The following is a 16,968-nucleotide window of genomic DNA, read 5'->3' as shown; positions in this document are numbered from 1 at the left end:
ATTTGTATTCAAAATTTGCTGCGAAATGTGATCAGAAAGAGGGGAAGATACTAAAATTATACTGTAGTAAAAAAGATCCAAACTACTATAGCTGTTTTAGTCATTCTAGCTACTGACATGGATTTGAATTTTGTAAGGGGTAAGAATATCTAACATATCCTATAATAAGAATGTCTAACATATCCTATAAAAATTCCAGTATCTGAAAAATAATAGCAACTTTAGACAGGGTCAAAAGTAAAAAAATAGTTTATCTGGAGGGGTTATGTTTTCTTCCTCTTTTCTTGCCTAATGTAATCCTGCACTACAGCAATAATTTAAAATAAAATAAATAATAAGTAAAGAGAATCAATGGCCTATTTAGATAGTATGAAACTGTAAGTGGGATTTTTTTACATACTGCAAAATCTCTATACACTAAAAACTAGGAAGGATCTGGAAAAGAGATGGAAATCAGACAACATTATTTTGCTCTTTACCTATATTTTCACTCAACAACCACCAACACTTTCCTGTGAATATCACATTCAATCATTCAAATAAATACAGTTACACTGTATCCAATGTTTAAAGCCTTAGTTTCAAAAGTATTTAGGTTTTTATGTAAAATATCCAATTCTTCAAGAAATAGTTGGTTTATTTAGGTAACATTTATTTAGATGTTATTAGGTAACATCTGAAGAAGAAAACTTGGGACTTTTATCACCTTATGCTAAAAAGGTTAGAAGAGATGAAAGAATCAGTTTTTAGACAGGAGGAAGGAGGTCTTCTTCTGAACGTGAAGGAAGTAGGCACTTTGTTGGAGTTGGAGAGGAGGCTAGAATTCATCAAGAGAATTTAAACCAAATCACATGTACTTTTCTTTTCAAAGGAGGTGAACTCCTCAGATGAAAGTTGGAGGGTGGCAGGGGTGCATGATGACAAGGAAAGTGATATGTATATGGGACTATTCCCTGGTGGAAGTGTTTGGAGAAACACATCTCAAAGTTAACTTAGTGATATAGGAACATTTGTGACAACATGGATGGATCTTGAGAGTATAATGCTAAACGAAATAAGTCAGACAGAAAAAGCAGAGAACCCTATGATTTCACTGATATGTAGTATATAAACCAAAAACAACAAAAGAAAAAGACAAACAAATGAGAAACAAAAACTCATAGACACAGACAATAGTTTAGTGGTTACCAGAGGGTAAAGGGGTTGGGGGGTGGGAGATGAGGGTAAGGGGGATCAAATATATGGTGATGGAAGGAGAACTGACTCCGGGTGGTGAACACACAATGGGATTTATAGATGATGTAATACAGAATTGTACACCTGAAATCTATGTAATTTTACTAACAATTGTCACCCCAATAAATTAAAAAAAAGTTAACTTAGAAGAATGACAAGTAGCATCAAGTCTGCATGCTTAGTGACTTACATTTCTGATAGTGGGATGTTTTGTTTGTTTGTTTGTTTGTTTTTTTTTGCAAAAAAAAAAAAATAGGCATCCCACTATCAGAAATGCAAAAAAAAAAAAAAAAAAAATGGGAAGGGTGCACAGGAAGGAAAAAACAGATTTAGTGGCATTGAAAGAAAACTGTAATTTCACCTGATTATTAATTAAAAACTACCATAATTACAAATAAAAAATAAAAGAAACAAAACCTCTCCAAATCCTTTACTTCTTTTTCTTTTTAAATTACAATTTATTGGGGTGACAATGGTTAGTAAAATTAATAGGTTTCAAGTGTACAATTCTGTAATACCTCATCTATATATCACATTGTGTGTTCACCACCCAGAGTCAGTTCTCCGTCCATCACCATATATTTGATCCCCTTTTACTTTTAAAAAGGAAAAAAAACCTCTAAAGAGAACACTTGATGATAGAATAAGAGCCGAAAATTAAAACAAAACAGTCCTTAATAATGAACTAATTCTAATTATTTGATTTAAAAACTAACGGCATAAACACTGACCACACTTTAAAAAGTGGCACAAAATTTAAATTTATTTAGAAACTGAGTGAACTGTTAGATTACAGAAGACTTCACAAAACCTACTGCAAAATGAGAATTTCTCTTTTCCTCAACCAAAACGAGAGTCTGGCTTTCTAGCAATCCCAGAAGTGCGTTGTGTGGAGGCACGGTGGGATGGAAAGTATAAAAGTATAAAAGTCAGAGGCCACACAAAACACACATGGTGCTTCGCTTGATATTTCCATCCTGAGAATTCCTTTCTGCAGCAGAACAACTGTGGCCTCCTAAATCCAGGCATTTCACTGGCCAAAAGCCAAAGGAAGATCAGCTTCAGACTTGTTTAATCAAGTCATTCTGTAGGCAGATATTCATATGGCCACAAAGCACTTCACAAGAAGGACAATTCAGCATAGTATTTTCACTGATTCAGGAGAAAGGAGACTTCAATCTTTCAACTCTCAAGGCCCCTTCAGTCCTCCCAAGAAAGGGCTGCACTACGCAATCCACATTGGATGGTTTTACATTTCATTCCTTAGCATCCCACAAAAAAGGTGATTTAACCTAAATCTCTCAGTTACATCAAGTGGAAATCTAAGAAATTCATTCACAAGAACCGGGGAGAATCATGATAAAAATTAGTTTTCCATGAAATCCTTAAACACTAGCATGCTTCTTGTGCACAAAAATCAATCTTTCAGCACTAAAAATGTCATTCTATGGCCCATGAAAAAAATATCAGTTAATCCATATGATTCTATTTCTGCCTTCATACAGAATCTGAGCATCTGTACGACTTTAATTTTTCTTTTTTTCTTTAAATAATTTTAAAATTGTAAAAGTAATACTTGTACAGGGAAAAAGAAAAAATGTCCAATGAAAAAATATTCTTCACATCCCAGATGCATAGAAACAACCACTGGAAATAGCATTTGAGTATGCTTGCCAAACTGTTTCTATAATTTATGTATATATGCTTCTCTTTTTTTAAATCTATACACATTGTTCTGTTCAGTGATGATGTTTTCATTTAATGAATTATCATGGAAGTCATTCCATAATCATAACATTTTCTATTTTCTATGTGCCAAGCCTAAAAGGCTAACTTGTTTTATCTTATTTAATCCTCTCAACAACTTTGTGAAGTGTGCTTTATTATTATTCCCCATTTTGGAGATGGAAATATTGAGGCAAAGAGAGACTAAGTAACTTGCCCAAGGTCACACAGCAAGAGGATGGCAGAGCTAGTGTTTGAATCCCCAAAAGCTGATAGCAGATTACCACTTCTAATTCTAGAACACTATGTGGCCCTCCTTTACCGACAGCACATGCCATTTTATCTTTACAGCTGCATAGCCTTCATCCATATAGCTGCATATGGACGTGCATACATTGCTTAACCAATCTACTATCAATGCACACGTAGGTTGTTCCCAATTCCTGCTTATATATAGTAACAAAAAAGCAGCAGTTAACACCCTTAACCATTTACCTATGCCTATACGCACCTATATGATTTTAGAATAAGTTCCTAGAAATAAAATAATCGAATCAAAATTTAAATTTTTGATTAATAGTATGAGTGTCCCCTTCAAAGAGTAATGCCAATTTACATACTCATTAAGAATATGTGTGTCTGTACTTTCTAATTTTTATTACTATATATAAAACATACATGCTATTAAAAGGTATCTGGCACTTACTAGCTGCTAAACTATTGTCTGTGTCTATGAGTTTTTGTTTCTCATTTGTTTGTCTTGTTCTTTTGTTGTTTTTGGTTTATATACCACATACCAGTGAAATCATAGGGTTCTCTGCTTTTTCTGTCTGACTTATTTCGCTTAGCATTATACTCTCAAGATCCATCCATGTTGTCACAAATGTTCCTATATCATCTTTTCTTACCACCGAATATTACCACCGAACAGTATTCCATTGTGTATATATACCACAACTTCTTTATCCATTCATCTATCGAAGGACATTTTGGGTGTTTCCATGTCTTGGCCACTGTAAACAAAGCTGCAATGAACATTGGAGCACACGTGTCTTTATGGATAAATGTTTTCAGATTTTTTGGGTAGATACCCAGGAGAGGGATTGCTGGGTCATATGGTAATTCTATTCGTAATTTTTTGAGGAACCTCCACACTGTCTTCCATAACGGCTGCACCAGTCTGCATTCCCACCAACAGTGTATGAGGGTTCCTTTTTCTCCACAGCCTCTCCAACACTTGTTACTGTTTGTCTTGATGATAGCCATTCTGACTGGGGTGAGGTGATACCTCATTGTGGTTTTTCTTTGCATTTCTCTGATGATTAGTGATGTTGAGCATTTTTTCATATGTCTGTTTGCCATTTGTATGTCCTCTTTGGAGGGAACAGTGGTTTTCAAACTTTAGCATTCATCAGAATAATCTGGAGGACTTATTACAACAAAGATTTTTGTCCCCACCCCCAGGTGTCCTGATTCAGTAAGTGTGAGATGGACCCCCAAATGTTGCCTTTCTAACAAGATGCCAGGTGCTGCTGCTGCTGCTGCTAGGGATTTGAGACCACACTTCAAAACATTGCTCCAGTACAGGAACCAAGCTCTAAGTGGGTATAACTCCTTGGCTGACAGACTTCTTGCCTTATGAGGTGAAGGCTGACTGGAGAAGGAGGGCCAGAGTGGTTATTCTAAATCAGGGTTTCACACCTGTGGCATTAATGAAATTTTATATCAGATAATTATTTTCTACGAGCAGGGGGGTGAGGGATAGGGGCTATCCTGTTTACTGTAGGATGTTTAGCATCATCCCTGGCTTCTGCCCACTAGATGCTAGTAGCATCCCACTACTCCCCGATTGACAACCAAAAACGTCTACAGACTTTTCCAAGTGCTCTCTTGGAGCAGTGTCACCCTGGGTTGAGAACCACTGCTCTAAATCGTGGGGCTTAGGGCAAGGCTCCTCTGCTCTGGTTCTAAAGGTAGTACTGCACAGAGAAGCAAAAGGATTTCACTCATATGTGCTTCTTGAATTGTGTGGTCATAAGACACTTATAAATAAATGTAGGGGCAGCCTGATGGCTCAGTTGGTTAGAGCGCAAGCTCTGAACAACAGGGTTACCAGTTCAATTCCCACATGGGCCAGTGAGCTGCGTCTTCCGAAATTAAATTAAAGACAACAAGCTGCCGCTGAGTTGCCGGAGGGGTGGCCAGATGGCTCTGTTCGTTAGAGTGCGAGCTCTCAACACAAGGTTGCAAGTTCAATTCCTGCATCGGATGGTGAGCTGCGCACCCTGCAACTAAAATTGAAAACGGCGACTGGACTTGGAGCTGAGTGGCGCCCTCCACAAGTAGATTGAAGGACAATGACTTGGAGCTGATGGGCCCTGGAGAGACACACTGTTCCCCAATATTCCCCAATTTAAAAAAAAAAGGTTTTAAAGCAAAGTATCCCACCACACACTGAAATAAGAAAATAGAACTTACCCAGAATTCTGAAACATCCTGATATTCTGAAAGGAATGATATATTTCAAGGCTATGTGAGCAATCAGATCTCTAGACAATTTGGCCTATTTTTGTCCTACTTTCATCAAATTACTTGGTGTTTTGTTATGAAGTATCTCATGCTTGTGTTATGATTGTGATGGAAATGCTTACTTTAAAAAATGAAGATTAGCACTAATACCTGCAAACTAAGGGTTTCTTTACTTTTGACAGCAAGAGAGCAGTGCAGGCCAAGGGTTAAAACTGACAATTATGGGTTAACAAGGTGGAATGGAAATGCAGACAACACATTCGTGTCGTAAAGATGGAGTCCCTCCCTCAAGGAGCTATTATTTTAATTAGAGGAAGAAATAGCAAATATGAAAACATAACTTCTGATACTGATAAGTGCTTTGAAGAAGACAAAAGGAGCAAATAGAGAGTGACTTGGTAAGGGTGAAAGCTGCTTCAATAACATTGGCCTTTCTAAGTAGTTAATGTAGGAGCTGAGACATAAATGATGAGATGGAGGTAATCGAGTGAAGATCTAGAGATCAGCGTTCCAAGCAAAAGGAACAGTGAAGGCAACGTCCCTGAGATGGAAAGGAGAGTGCAGTGTTTGAACATCAGTAATAAGGTCAAAGTGTCAGAAAGTTTAGTACAGAAGTGGAGAGGCTAGGATATTGGATAAAGGAGAAGGAGTCAGGGACCAGATTATGCAGTATCCTACAGGCCAGAATAAGAAATTGGATTTTGAGTCCAAACTGAATGAATATAAGAAAAGGCCAGTGGGTTTGACAAGTAGATGATATCATCGCTGATCATCAGTCCTGCCTTGGAGGCAAAAGGAAGACAAATTGCAGTAGATTGCAAAGACAACATGAAGAACGTACTAGATCAGAGGTTACGTCATCACCAGGAGTCTCCAAAATGAGGATGCCACCATATAAGGACTTCTAACAGAAGTAACACCATCCTCTTCATGGATCGCTCAAGTTGTAAATCATCTTTATTTTTCCAGGACCCATTCGTATTCATGTCTAATGGCAATGCTATATTCATTGTGATGACTGGGAAATCTGATGTGTCCAGCAGAGGCTTTACTGAGATTAATTCTTCTCATTCCAAAATCTTCTTCCTCACAATTACCCTGATATTTTTAGCTGAAAGCTGGGTCTTGAGAGTACTTAATTCTGTAGAACCCATGGAAACCATCTTTGATTTTATAAATCAGAATGTGAATCAATTTTTTAATGGTGAGCTTTTTTTTTTAACCACAAAATAAAATGTAAGAGAGTTTTTAAAAATGTAATTAATTCAGGACCTCACATAGTTCCATTGCAGTTAATAATGGTGAATTTCTCTACACCACTGAGAAATTTCCTTTAATTTCATAAATTATTCATTAACTCAATAGACAGTTTGAGATTCCATTTGGTTACAAATATCCAAATTCTTGGATATGATCGTGCTGTTAATGATCATACAGAAATGACCTTAGGACAACTGGTAAACTTACCTTGCTTTATTTATTAAAGCCTCATACACAATGGTTCCATGGAAGAACTTAAAAAACACTTCCTCTTCTTTAGGATGTAACACTTTTTCAGGAAAAATATTTGTCTTCTTCACCTCAGAATAGCACATTCCAAAAAACACTACACCCACACATTGGACTCTCTGATTTTCTTCTCACCCAGGCAGTCATTAAACCAGCAGCTTCTTGGAAATGGGTAGGAAATTCATTCCCTGTGCCCAAGTTACATGTCTGCCAGAAAAACTACAAAGCTTCTGTGTGAAAGAAAATAACACTTTAAGAGTTTGCTTCAGCTGAGTTCTACTTAGAATATGCCAAGTGTCTACTTATCACCCAAATGACATTTCAAAAACTACAAAAACACTTGGATTGTGGTCCTGCATGATAAATTTTCCTCCACCTCCTCACTGCTATTTCCTTGAAAATCATACAATGATAAGAGCACAAGGTGGTAGTAAGACTTACCACAAAACTCCCATGTAAGCAATACTAAAAAGGATTTGTGTTTAAGAAGTTGGTTGGCCACATTAGTCAGGCCATGTTTGTTGAATAACTGGGTGCTGTAGCGGATCTATTCCTAGTACCCAGGTGGCCCCTCGCCCTTGTTCAGACTTGTATCCTGGCTCTGTATTTTCTGTGACCTAGCAAAGTTCCTTGACCTCTAAGTCTCAGATTCCTCGTAGGTAAAGTAGATATAACACTATTACTTATCTTAGAGGATTACAATGTGGATACATTGAAATAATGCATATTAAGCATTCAGAAAAGCCTGGCATATAATTAAAATTAATCATTATCATTTTGCATAACCAATTCTGGGAAATAAGAGGAAGATTTAAAAAACTGCAAATGACATATAACATTGTAGAATTAAGAGAGAAGCTATTTAATACTGATTTTTAAGTACCACGGGAAGTTCCAGGGAGAAAAGACCAAGGAGATGAGAAAGGCTTCATAGAAGTCGTGGGGCTTGAGAGAGGCCCGGAAGGATTTGGACAGAATATGTAGAAAATGGTGGCTATATGGACACAGAGGAAAAGGCAGGAAGTAATATGCCTAAGGAACATAGATAAAGGACAAACCAGTCAGAAAGAGAAGAAATATATGAAGGGATATGAAGTTGCAGATAAATGAACTAATTTATGGTGTGTCCACCAGTTGGGGAAAATAGTACAAACTTATTTGATTAAAAAAATATATGGAATGAAAGAAGTCTTTGACAGAAAATTATTTATTTCTGCCTTTATCCATTAGGGTTTATATGACACATTACTATACACTAGGTGACTTATAAGAAACAAACTTATTTCCCACAGTTCCAGAGGCTGGGAAGTCCAAGATCAAAGTACCAGCAGATTTGGTGTCTGGTGAAGGCCCCACATTCTAGTTCATAGGTGGCCATCTCCTTGGGAAGGCACCACAGAGCTCTCTGGGATCTGTAAGGCCCTAATCACATTCAGAAGGCTCCACCCTCTTGACCTAATCACTTCCCAAAGCCCCACCTCCAAATACGATCACATCGGGGATTAGGATTCAACATATGAATTCTGTGCAGGTGGGGGAGACACAAACATTCAGTCTATAGCAATTGAACCTGATATTTCTACTATATCTGGTAGAGCTCTGTTAGGAATTCAGCCATGGGATAGTGAGTGCTTCCATGAAAACAGAAGCACCAAACTATTTTCCCTACCAGCCTCTGACTACATTTCTTTGTTCCCCTTTGCATTGAAATCCCTCAAAAAAGTTCTATATTTATTCTGTTTTATTTCTTGTTATCTCTTAGGCTTTTGCTTCCTCACTCCACTGACACTATTCATGCCAAGGACATGCACATTGCTGAAACCAATAGTTGGTTTTCAGTCTTCATTTTACTTGACTTCTCAGCAGCATTTGATAGAATTGACCATTTGATAGAATTGATATACTCTCCACTTGGATTCCAGGATATCACATACTCCTACACCACTGGTTGTTCTTTCTCATCCCCTTTGGCTTGCTACTTCTCTTTTCCCATGTTCTTCATGTTAGGGCTCAGCACTACATTATTTTCTCTATCTATACTCACTCTCTTGGTTGTGTCACCCAGTCCCATAAATCTTTATATCATGTGTATTCACGTGAATCCCAAATATATATCTTCAGCCAAGACCTATATAATGAACTCCAGACTTGAGCCTCATAAACACCTCCATTCGACGTCTCCTAGACATCCCAAACTTAGTATTTCCAAAACAGAACTGATCTTTCTCCCCAAACTTGCTCCATTCACAGTCTTCCCCCTTCAGTTTATTTATAGTCCATCTTTCCAGTTGTCCAGCCAAAGTCCTTTAAGTCACTGTTGACTCTTCCCTTTGTTAACTCTTCTCAAACCCCCAACAGCATCCAATCTGTCAGGAAGTCCTGTTGGTTCTACCTTTTTTTTAAAAAAATATTTTTTTTCATTGGGGAAGGGGAACAGGACCTTATTGGGGAACAGTGTGTACTTCCTGGACCCCTTCCAGTCAAGTTGTTGTCCTTTCAATGCTAGCTGTGGAGGGCGCAGCCCAGCTCCAGGTCCAGCCGCCATTGCCAGTTGCAGGGGCCGCAGCCCACCATCCCCTGTGGAAGTTGAACCGGCAACCTTGTGGTTGAGAGGATGCGCTCCAACCAACTGAGGCATCCAGGAGCTCAGTGGCAGCTCAGTTAAAGGTGCTATGTTCAAATATAGTTGCAGGGGCGGAGCCCACCATCCCTCGTGGGACTCGACGAATTAAAACAGCAACCTTGTCGTTGAGAGCCCACTGGCCCATGTGGGAATCGAACCGGCAGCCTTCGGAGTTAGGAGCACGGAGCTCCAACCACCCGAGCCACCGGGCCAGCCCTTTTGGCTCTACTTTTAACATATATTCAGAATCAAACCATTTATCACCATGTGCTCTGCAAATATACTAATCTGAGTTGCCAAAATCTCCCACTTGGGTTACTTCAGTGCCCTCCTAACTAGTCTTCTTGCTCCTATCCTGCCCTCCTATGCCTATTCTCAATACAACCAGAGTGATCCCTTTTAGTTAGATAAAGGCTACAATTAAAAAAAAAAAACAAGTGTCGGAGAATTTATGGAGAAATTGGAACTTTCATGCATTATTGATGGGAGTATAAAATGGTGCAGCTACTTTGGAAAACAGTTTGGTAGTTATTTTAAAAATTAAACATAGAGTTACCATTTGACTCGTAATTCTAGTCTTAAATATATACCCAAGAGAACTGAAAACATGTTCACATATAAACTTGTACTTGAATGTTCATAGCGACATTATTCATAAAAGCCAAAAAGCGGAAACAACCTAAATGTTCGTCAATTGATGAATGGATAATCAAAATGTGGTTATATCTACACCATGGAATATTATTTGCTGATACATGCTACAACATGGACGAACCTTGAAAAACATTATTCCAAGTGAAAGAAGCCACACAAAAAAGGCACATATTGTTCGATTCTATTTGTGTGAAATGTACACAATAGGCAAATGCATAAACACGAAAGTAAATTAGTGTTTGTCAGGGGTCAGGGGAAGGAAAAGCAGGGGGTAACTGCTGATGGGCATGGAATTTCTTTTCCAACTGATGAAATGTTCTGGAATTAAACAGTGATGATGATTATACAACTGAGTGAATATAATAAAAAGAACTGAACAATACTCTTTTAAAGAGTGAATTTTATGGTTTATGTATTATACCTCAACTTTTTAAAGCTGACTACAAAGTTTTGAGCTTTTTTTCCATGGTTTATGTGCACAGGACCCGCAACCTGGGCTAAATTTAGTACTACAGAGACCTGAATCTGTCTTTGAGCTTATGGAAGTCAACCAATAAGGAAACCATCCTGGATTAAATAGTTCTTATGTGACAAATGAAATCTGAACTTAGAAACTTTTTCCTGGGAGTAGCAAAAAATTACAATGTAAATCCTTATATTAGGGACTATTAGGTTATATAATAGATGCCACCTTTGTGGTTTTGCCCAAGACACAGAAATATGTTTCAGAAGGATGTTTCTTCTATTGACCAACTCTACAAGAATAGGACATAAAATAAAATTGCAACTAACTCCATAAAGGAATTTCTGCCCAAATAGTACAGCCTATACCTAGATGACCTAACTTTATATAGAGATAAAGCTTGTGAAGCCAAGAGATGCAGAGAGTCACATACCCTTAGACCAACTTCCTGAAATACCAGATGTCTCAACTGAGCATTTGGCAAGTATTAGGGGGCAGTCTAAATTCTGATTTGTATTGTTCATTAAATAAACATCCATATGTTTTTGATACTGGACATAAAGGTAGCAAAGACCATACACTGTCATGAGAATTTAGAGACTTGATTTATATCCTTGTCTAATCAAATAGTCATCATACTTCCAAGCTGGGGTGAACTCTAGAGATACCTGCAGATGAGGGTAACAAGTTTTCCAGATTCAGCAAAGAACTCAATCTTCTCATTTGGACAAGCACTTAGTGGACAGCCTTGCGTTTATGCTATTAGACATGGAAGGCATAATTTGGGTCTCAAAAACTCTAAGTGCAGGTGTTTTTAATCAGCTGCCTCTATCATGAAAGCATTTCAGTAGAATCTCTGAAAGACACGTAATTTGGTGTACACCTGCATTTTTTATGAACTCTAAATGTACCCCCTCAAGTAGATGAATGACCCATTTGGAGTCGTGGTGTGTTAGCTTTGGATACTGTACTGCAATACTTTATAAACGTTTACTGAATGAATACATGAATAATTTAATGAATTTATGTTACAATATCAAGATACTAGAACTGAATATTTTTTCTTATGTAATTTTAATAGGAATGTTTTTGTGTTATATGAAACATTCTCAGATGACAAAAAGTCTGGATTTATTTTCCTTTTCTTTTTCAATATGATTACATTGTTTTGGATTTTTTGTTTGTTTCTTTTTTTGTTTATTTTTAATTTTATTGGGGAACAGTGTGTTTCTCCAGGGCCCATTAGCTCCAAGTCGTTGTCCTTTAATCTAATTGTGGAGGATGTAGCTCAGCTCCAAGTCCAATTGCCGTTTTCAATCTTTAGTTGCAGGAGGTGCAGCCCACCATCCCATGGGGAGAATTAAACCAGCAACCTTTTCGTTGAGAGCTCGCGCTCTAACCAACTGAGCCATCCGGCCACCCCTCCGGCAGGTCAGCGGCAGCTTGTTGTCTGCAATCTAGTTCTGGAGGGTGCAGCTCACTGGCCCATGTGGGAAATGAACCAGCAACCCTGTTATTCAGAGCTGGAGCTCTAAGCCTGAGCCATCTGGCCGCCCTGGAGTTATTTTTCTAACTTTATGTTCTTGGTTGTTTGCTCATATATCTTCCCCACTGCATTCGAAGCTCTTTGATGTTACTCACCTTTGTATCCTCCATACAATGCCTACTCCAGTCCAAGACCCATTAGCAGATACTCAAAAAATAGTGGAAAGGAGATTCTGAATGGAATTAGCTGGGGTTGTTTTGTAAACTTTGGAGGTATAAGGACAGGACAGTGGAGTGGACACTTGACTCCAGAAGCTGAGGAGAACGGCTGTTCCCTCTCCCTTTCCTCTGGCAGCTGGAATGCAGGTCAATGACTAGTCATGGTCAGACAGACCCTCCTGTTAGGGACTTTGAATCTAGAGAAAATGACTCACAGGTACAGGATTACTTCAAGTTAATTTGAGGCATCAGTGGCAGATCTGAATTAGCACTCCAGGGACACTGCTAACAGAGCAGCTTCTTAAGCAGCCCATCTCCTCAGCAGGAATTGGTCTCCTCTTGCCCATTATCTGCATTCCTGCCCCAATCTGGCTCTCCAGATTTCTGTCAATTCATAAGACACCTAAGTAAACTGAAGAGTAAATTTGAAGGCAATCAGAAAGCACAAAAATACTAAGATTACCTTTCCTACTCATTTCCTTGGAAGACTTATCACTACTCACCCATTAACACAGTCAAACAGTGGTTATGGTTTTCCAACCATACTGTTCTCTCAAGGTTTTCCTAACTCTTCTGTAAAATAAAGTTATCTTTTAAAAAATCTGAATGTCAATTTATATTTTAAATATCTAAAAATATCTAAAATACTAAAATGACATCTTCCCACTATATTAAGAAAATGGAGCAAATGGAGTAAAGAGATTATCTTTTAAAATCCAATAGGCACACAGTATAACCAAAAGGGGAAACCACAAAAATGTCCATAAATGGATGAATAGATCTTTAAAAGTGGTATATTCATGCAATGGAATATTATTTAACAATAAACAGTAATGAAGTACTGACATAAGGATGAATAAAAACATTATTCACAACATTATGAATATACTAAATACCATTGAACTGTACACTTTTAAAAAATAGTTAAAATAGTGAATTTTATATTTTGTGTATTTTACCACAATAAAAATCTTAAATCCAATAGGCAAAAAATTAGAAGAGACATAAAGTAGAACATTTAAAACAAGATCCCTTCTATTTGTGGTAGAACAGGATGGCTTGTCATAGGAATTTTTCTGGTTGTAAAAGGTTTGTAGTTCCAACTTCCCCTCAGAAATCTCAGTGGAATTATCTGTCATTATGTAATCAAGTTTTCATATTAAGAAATAACCTTGAGTCTTGATGAGAGAAAAATAAAGCACACTCAAAACGCTTTTCATTTATCTCCATCAAATCATATCCCATTTCACTTATACACAATAAGAAAGTTGTGAAAATGAAGTATAATTTCATGAATGTTGGCAAATATAATTTTTCCACTCGGGCCAAGTTTAAAGTTCTTTTATTATGTATTAACATCAGGTACTCAATTTTCCAAAGATGTGGTCTTTACCTGGGAAAAATGAGCTGAGGATGCTGGGATTTACATAATTCTTCAAACTGGGATGACAAAAATGCTGTTAGTTGCTATCCCATACCTGGATGGCTCATTATTGTAAAATTGTTTCGGGTTTTCTCAGTGGAATCCTGGGAAATGCCATTTACACAATTTTTTATTCTAGAATTTTGTAATTCCTTTATCTTTTATTTTCTCATATCTAGATTCCCCCAAATCTTACATACATCAGTAATAGAAGAAAAAAAAATACACATACACACACACACAGACACACACACACACACATTCACGTATATATTCTAGGACCCTTCAATTACTGCTTTCTATCCCTGATAGAACTGAAAAAAAACCCCACAAAATAGCAAGTACCCCCCTTTTATAGTGCCTATTTCAGTGTGTTTGTATCAAGGCTAGAGTGAGTGTCTTTTAATTCTACTAAGGAGAAAAAGTGGTGAACTATGTCCTGATTTACATGTCCTACATTACTTAGGGTAAATTAAAATACCAGCATCTTCAAGTTCTATTTCCCAATTTATTAAAAAATGTGTGTTGCTTAAAAAGGAATTTTCAATAACCCCTAGGGGGAACTTGAAACATTTTCCCATCCAGGTTCCTCAGAGGAAACCATCTTAATGATTTTATAAATAATGAAAGCATTTAATTTCAGAAGTACTTAAAGTACAATTACTTCATTTACTTTCAGAGGTTTCCTCAAAGCAAGCTTTCAACCCAGACCCTTCAGAGCAGGTGCCTGTAATTGAACGCGGTCCCCTCACCTGATTCATTTCCCACACTGTGGAGGGCTCTGTTTGTGAGGCTCCCTCACTGTGCACTCATAAGGAAGATATTATTGCCGAGTTCTGTGAGGCCCTCTGAGAAATTCATCAGTGCTACAAACTACTGACCTTACCCTAAACCCATCTGCTTGCAGGCCAGCCGACTCAGCGTCTCCTGCCACCCATCCCCACACACGTGGTGTGCTGTGGCAGATCTGTGAGCAGTCAGGAATGAAGAGGAGTTTGCGTTTTTAGACAGGGTCACTGAGAAAGAAAAAGAGAAAAACCTTAATTTAAAACATTTCCTCTCATGAAACCAAATCATAACTTTGCGTGCCTTTGCTTCACTTGTATATAGTCATTTTTATTTGTTTTACTTAAGAACCATTTGGTGAATACCTACCCTGTGCAAATCACTGCTCTCAGTGTGGTGGAAGACTGTAAAAATGAATTAGAAATGTTCTCTGCCCTCAAAGGACCCTAGGTTCTAATGAAGAGACAGGTAGTTCTTATCTTTACTTAGAAGATGGCCAGAGGCAGGGTCCATGCCTACAGAGTTTACCTAACGATTTGTATAATTATAAGGAGCTAGTTAATTGTAACTTCATATCATTTCCTTTCAAGAAAGCACATAAAAATTCAAGTGAGTGATAGTGATACTAATTTAGGGATAATTTGGTATATGCACTAATTCCTATTTGATGAAAGAACATCCTCTGTTACTTAATAAACCACAGATCATTTGTGAGCAAAGAATCACAACACACACGATAACTAAGATTTGGCCAGATGATGCAAAGGACTGAAATAAGAGGGAAGTGGATGGAAGGAGTGGTGAGTGTGGGATGACAGAATTAATCAAACTCAAGATTATAAGCTGCAGCATTGGAGGTACTAATGGGAGATGCCTTTAAGTCCTGTCCATGTAAGGGAGTAATAGTTACAAGTCCCATTTGGATGTGGAACACGAGTGTAAGCAAGATAGAAGAGCCACTTTAATATCCTATTCCAGGAGGTGTCAATAATACAAGAATGACAGCATACTGATAATTGTTGAAGCTGGGTGATAAACTTAAAAATTACATTCTGGCAGTTGTAAGGTCACAACAATTTGAACTCATTTTTTTTTAACACAGAATATAGACAATGAAAATAGAGAAGTAACTTGGGGGGAAATTTTCTATGAGTTGGAAACAACATATGAATCACCACCACCAGCTTTTGCAACAGTAGAACAAAATAAATGAACTTGGTTAGTAAAATCCGGAAAGTCATTTAGGGTTTATTTAGCTTAAATGGCTGACACACACTAGAGTGCACAACAGATGGCAGAAACAAGCAGTTTACCACAGTCCCATTCGTCTGAACTGTCTAAGCAGTCAGCTGCACCATCGCACCACCGGTCCCGTGAAACACACTCGTGGTTTGCACATTCCAGTTCATCATCTTGGCAAAATGCTGGTATGGGGGACAAGGAACAAGAAGACAGAAACATTTTACAGATAAATGTGATTATCACTAACATGTACATTATCATTGGCCAGCAGGACCATGGAAGGAAGAAACTATGAGGTCACTGAGGCCTCCAAACAGGTGCCAAGACAGAATAACAGCATCGGTAAAATCTCATTTCATAGATGTTAGTCCATACCCATAGCAAGCATTTAAACAGAATTACTATCTCCAGCGACTAGTCACTAGAGGCTCTAGTTTTAATGATAGGATTGAAAAAGTGGTACCAAGAACAGCAGAAATACTAAAGATTAGCTAACAGGGTTAAAATCTGAAGTGTCAGGTGATGACACGGGGGATGAGCAGACTGAAGTCTTCACCATGGGATGAAAACCAGCGATGTCCACATACAAGGATAACATTTACCTTGAAAAATGTCTACTATTAAATGATTCTCTGAGTCACTTCCTAATTCTCTCTTGGGTTTTTAAAAATCATAGTGAAACTCCTTGATTGCCTATCTAGCATCTGTCCCCTTTCTTCCTCCTTTTTTTGAGGAAAACCGATTTTGTTTTCAAAAAAACAAAATCTCCACTCCATCCCTAGCTCTAGAGGAAGATTCTGATTTGTTTAAGTGGGACATTGGCATTTTTCTGACTACAATTGTTTTTTGTTTTTTTCTTTCCGAGTACAGTTATTAGCCCAAGAATAAACATGTGATCCAAGATCAGGGGCTCAGCCTATGGTGTTGTGGGTTGTGCTTTGCAAGATAGTTCCTGCCCAAATCCTGCTGGCCAGGTCATGTGTCCTGCCTAGCCTGGGACAGAGGCAGCCTGATGAAATCAGCCTCGTTCTCTAATGGGTTCTCCCTCAGGGGTGCCTCTGTTTGCATTTTAGC

General features: G+C 37.9%; 1 protein-coding gene across 4 annotated transcripts in view; it reads right to left on the bottom strand.

The window, feature by feature from the left end:
• Window positions 1-16,968, bottom strand: part of CORIN (corin, serine peptidase) — a 204,292-nt gene that overhangs the window by 23,222 nt on the left and 164,102 nt on the right. For all 4 annotated transcript variants that reach the window (XR_013994118.1, XM_081061606.1, XM_081061607.1 and 1 more), the window contains 2 exons: window positions 15,966-16,076; window positions 14,753-14,882 (listed from right to left, as the gene is read on the bottom strand). Coding sequence is in view for 3 of the 4 variants with exons in the window: in XM_081061606.1 (XP_080917732.1) it covers window positions 14,753-14,882; window positions 15,966-16,076 (241 nt within the window). In the remaining variant the exon portion in view is untranslated. The remainder of the gene's footprint in view (window positions 1-14,752; window positions 14,883-15,965; window positions 16,077-16,968) is intronic.

This window comes from Rhinolophus hipposideros, assembly GCF_964194185.1.
Source record: "Rhinolophus hipposideros genome assembly, chromosome: 1".
Lineage (NCBI taxonomy): Eukaryota > Metazoa > Chordata > Mammalia > Chiroptera > Rhinolophidae > Rhinolophus > Rhinolophus hipposideros.
This window is presented reverse-complemented; position numbering and strand designations above follow the sequence as displayed.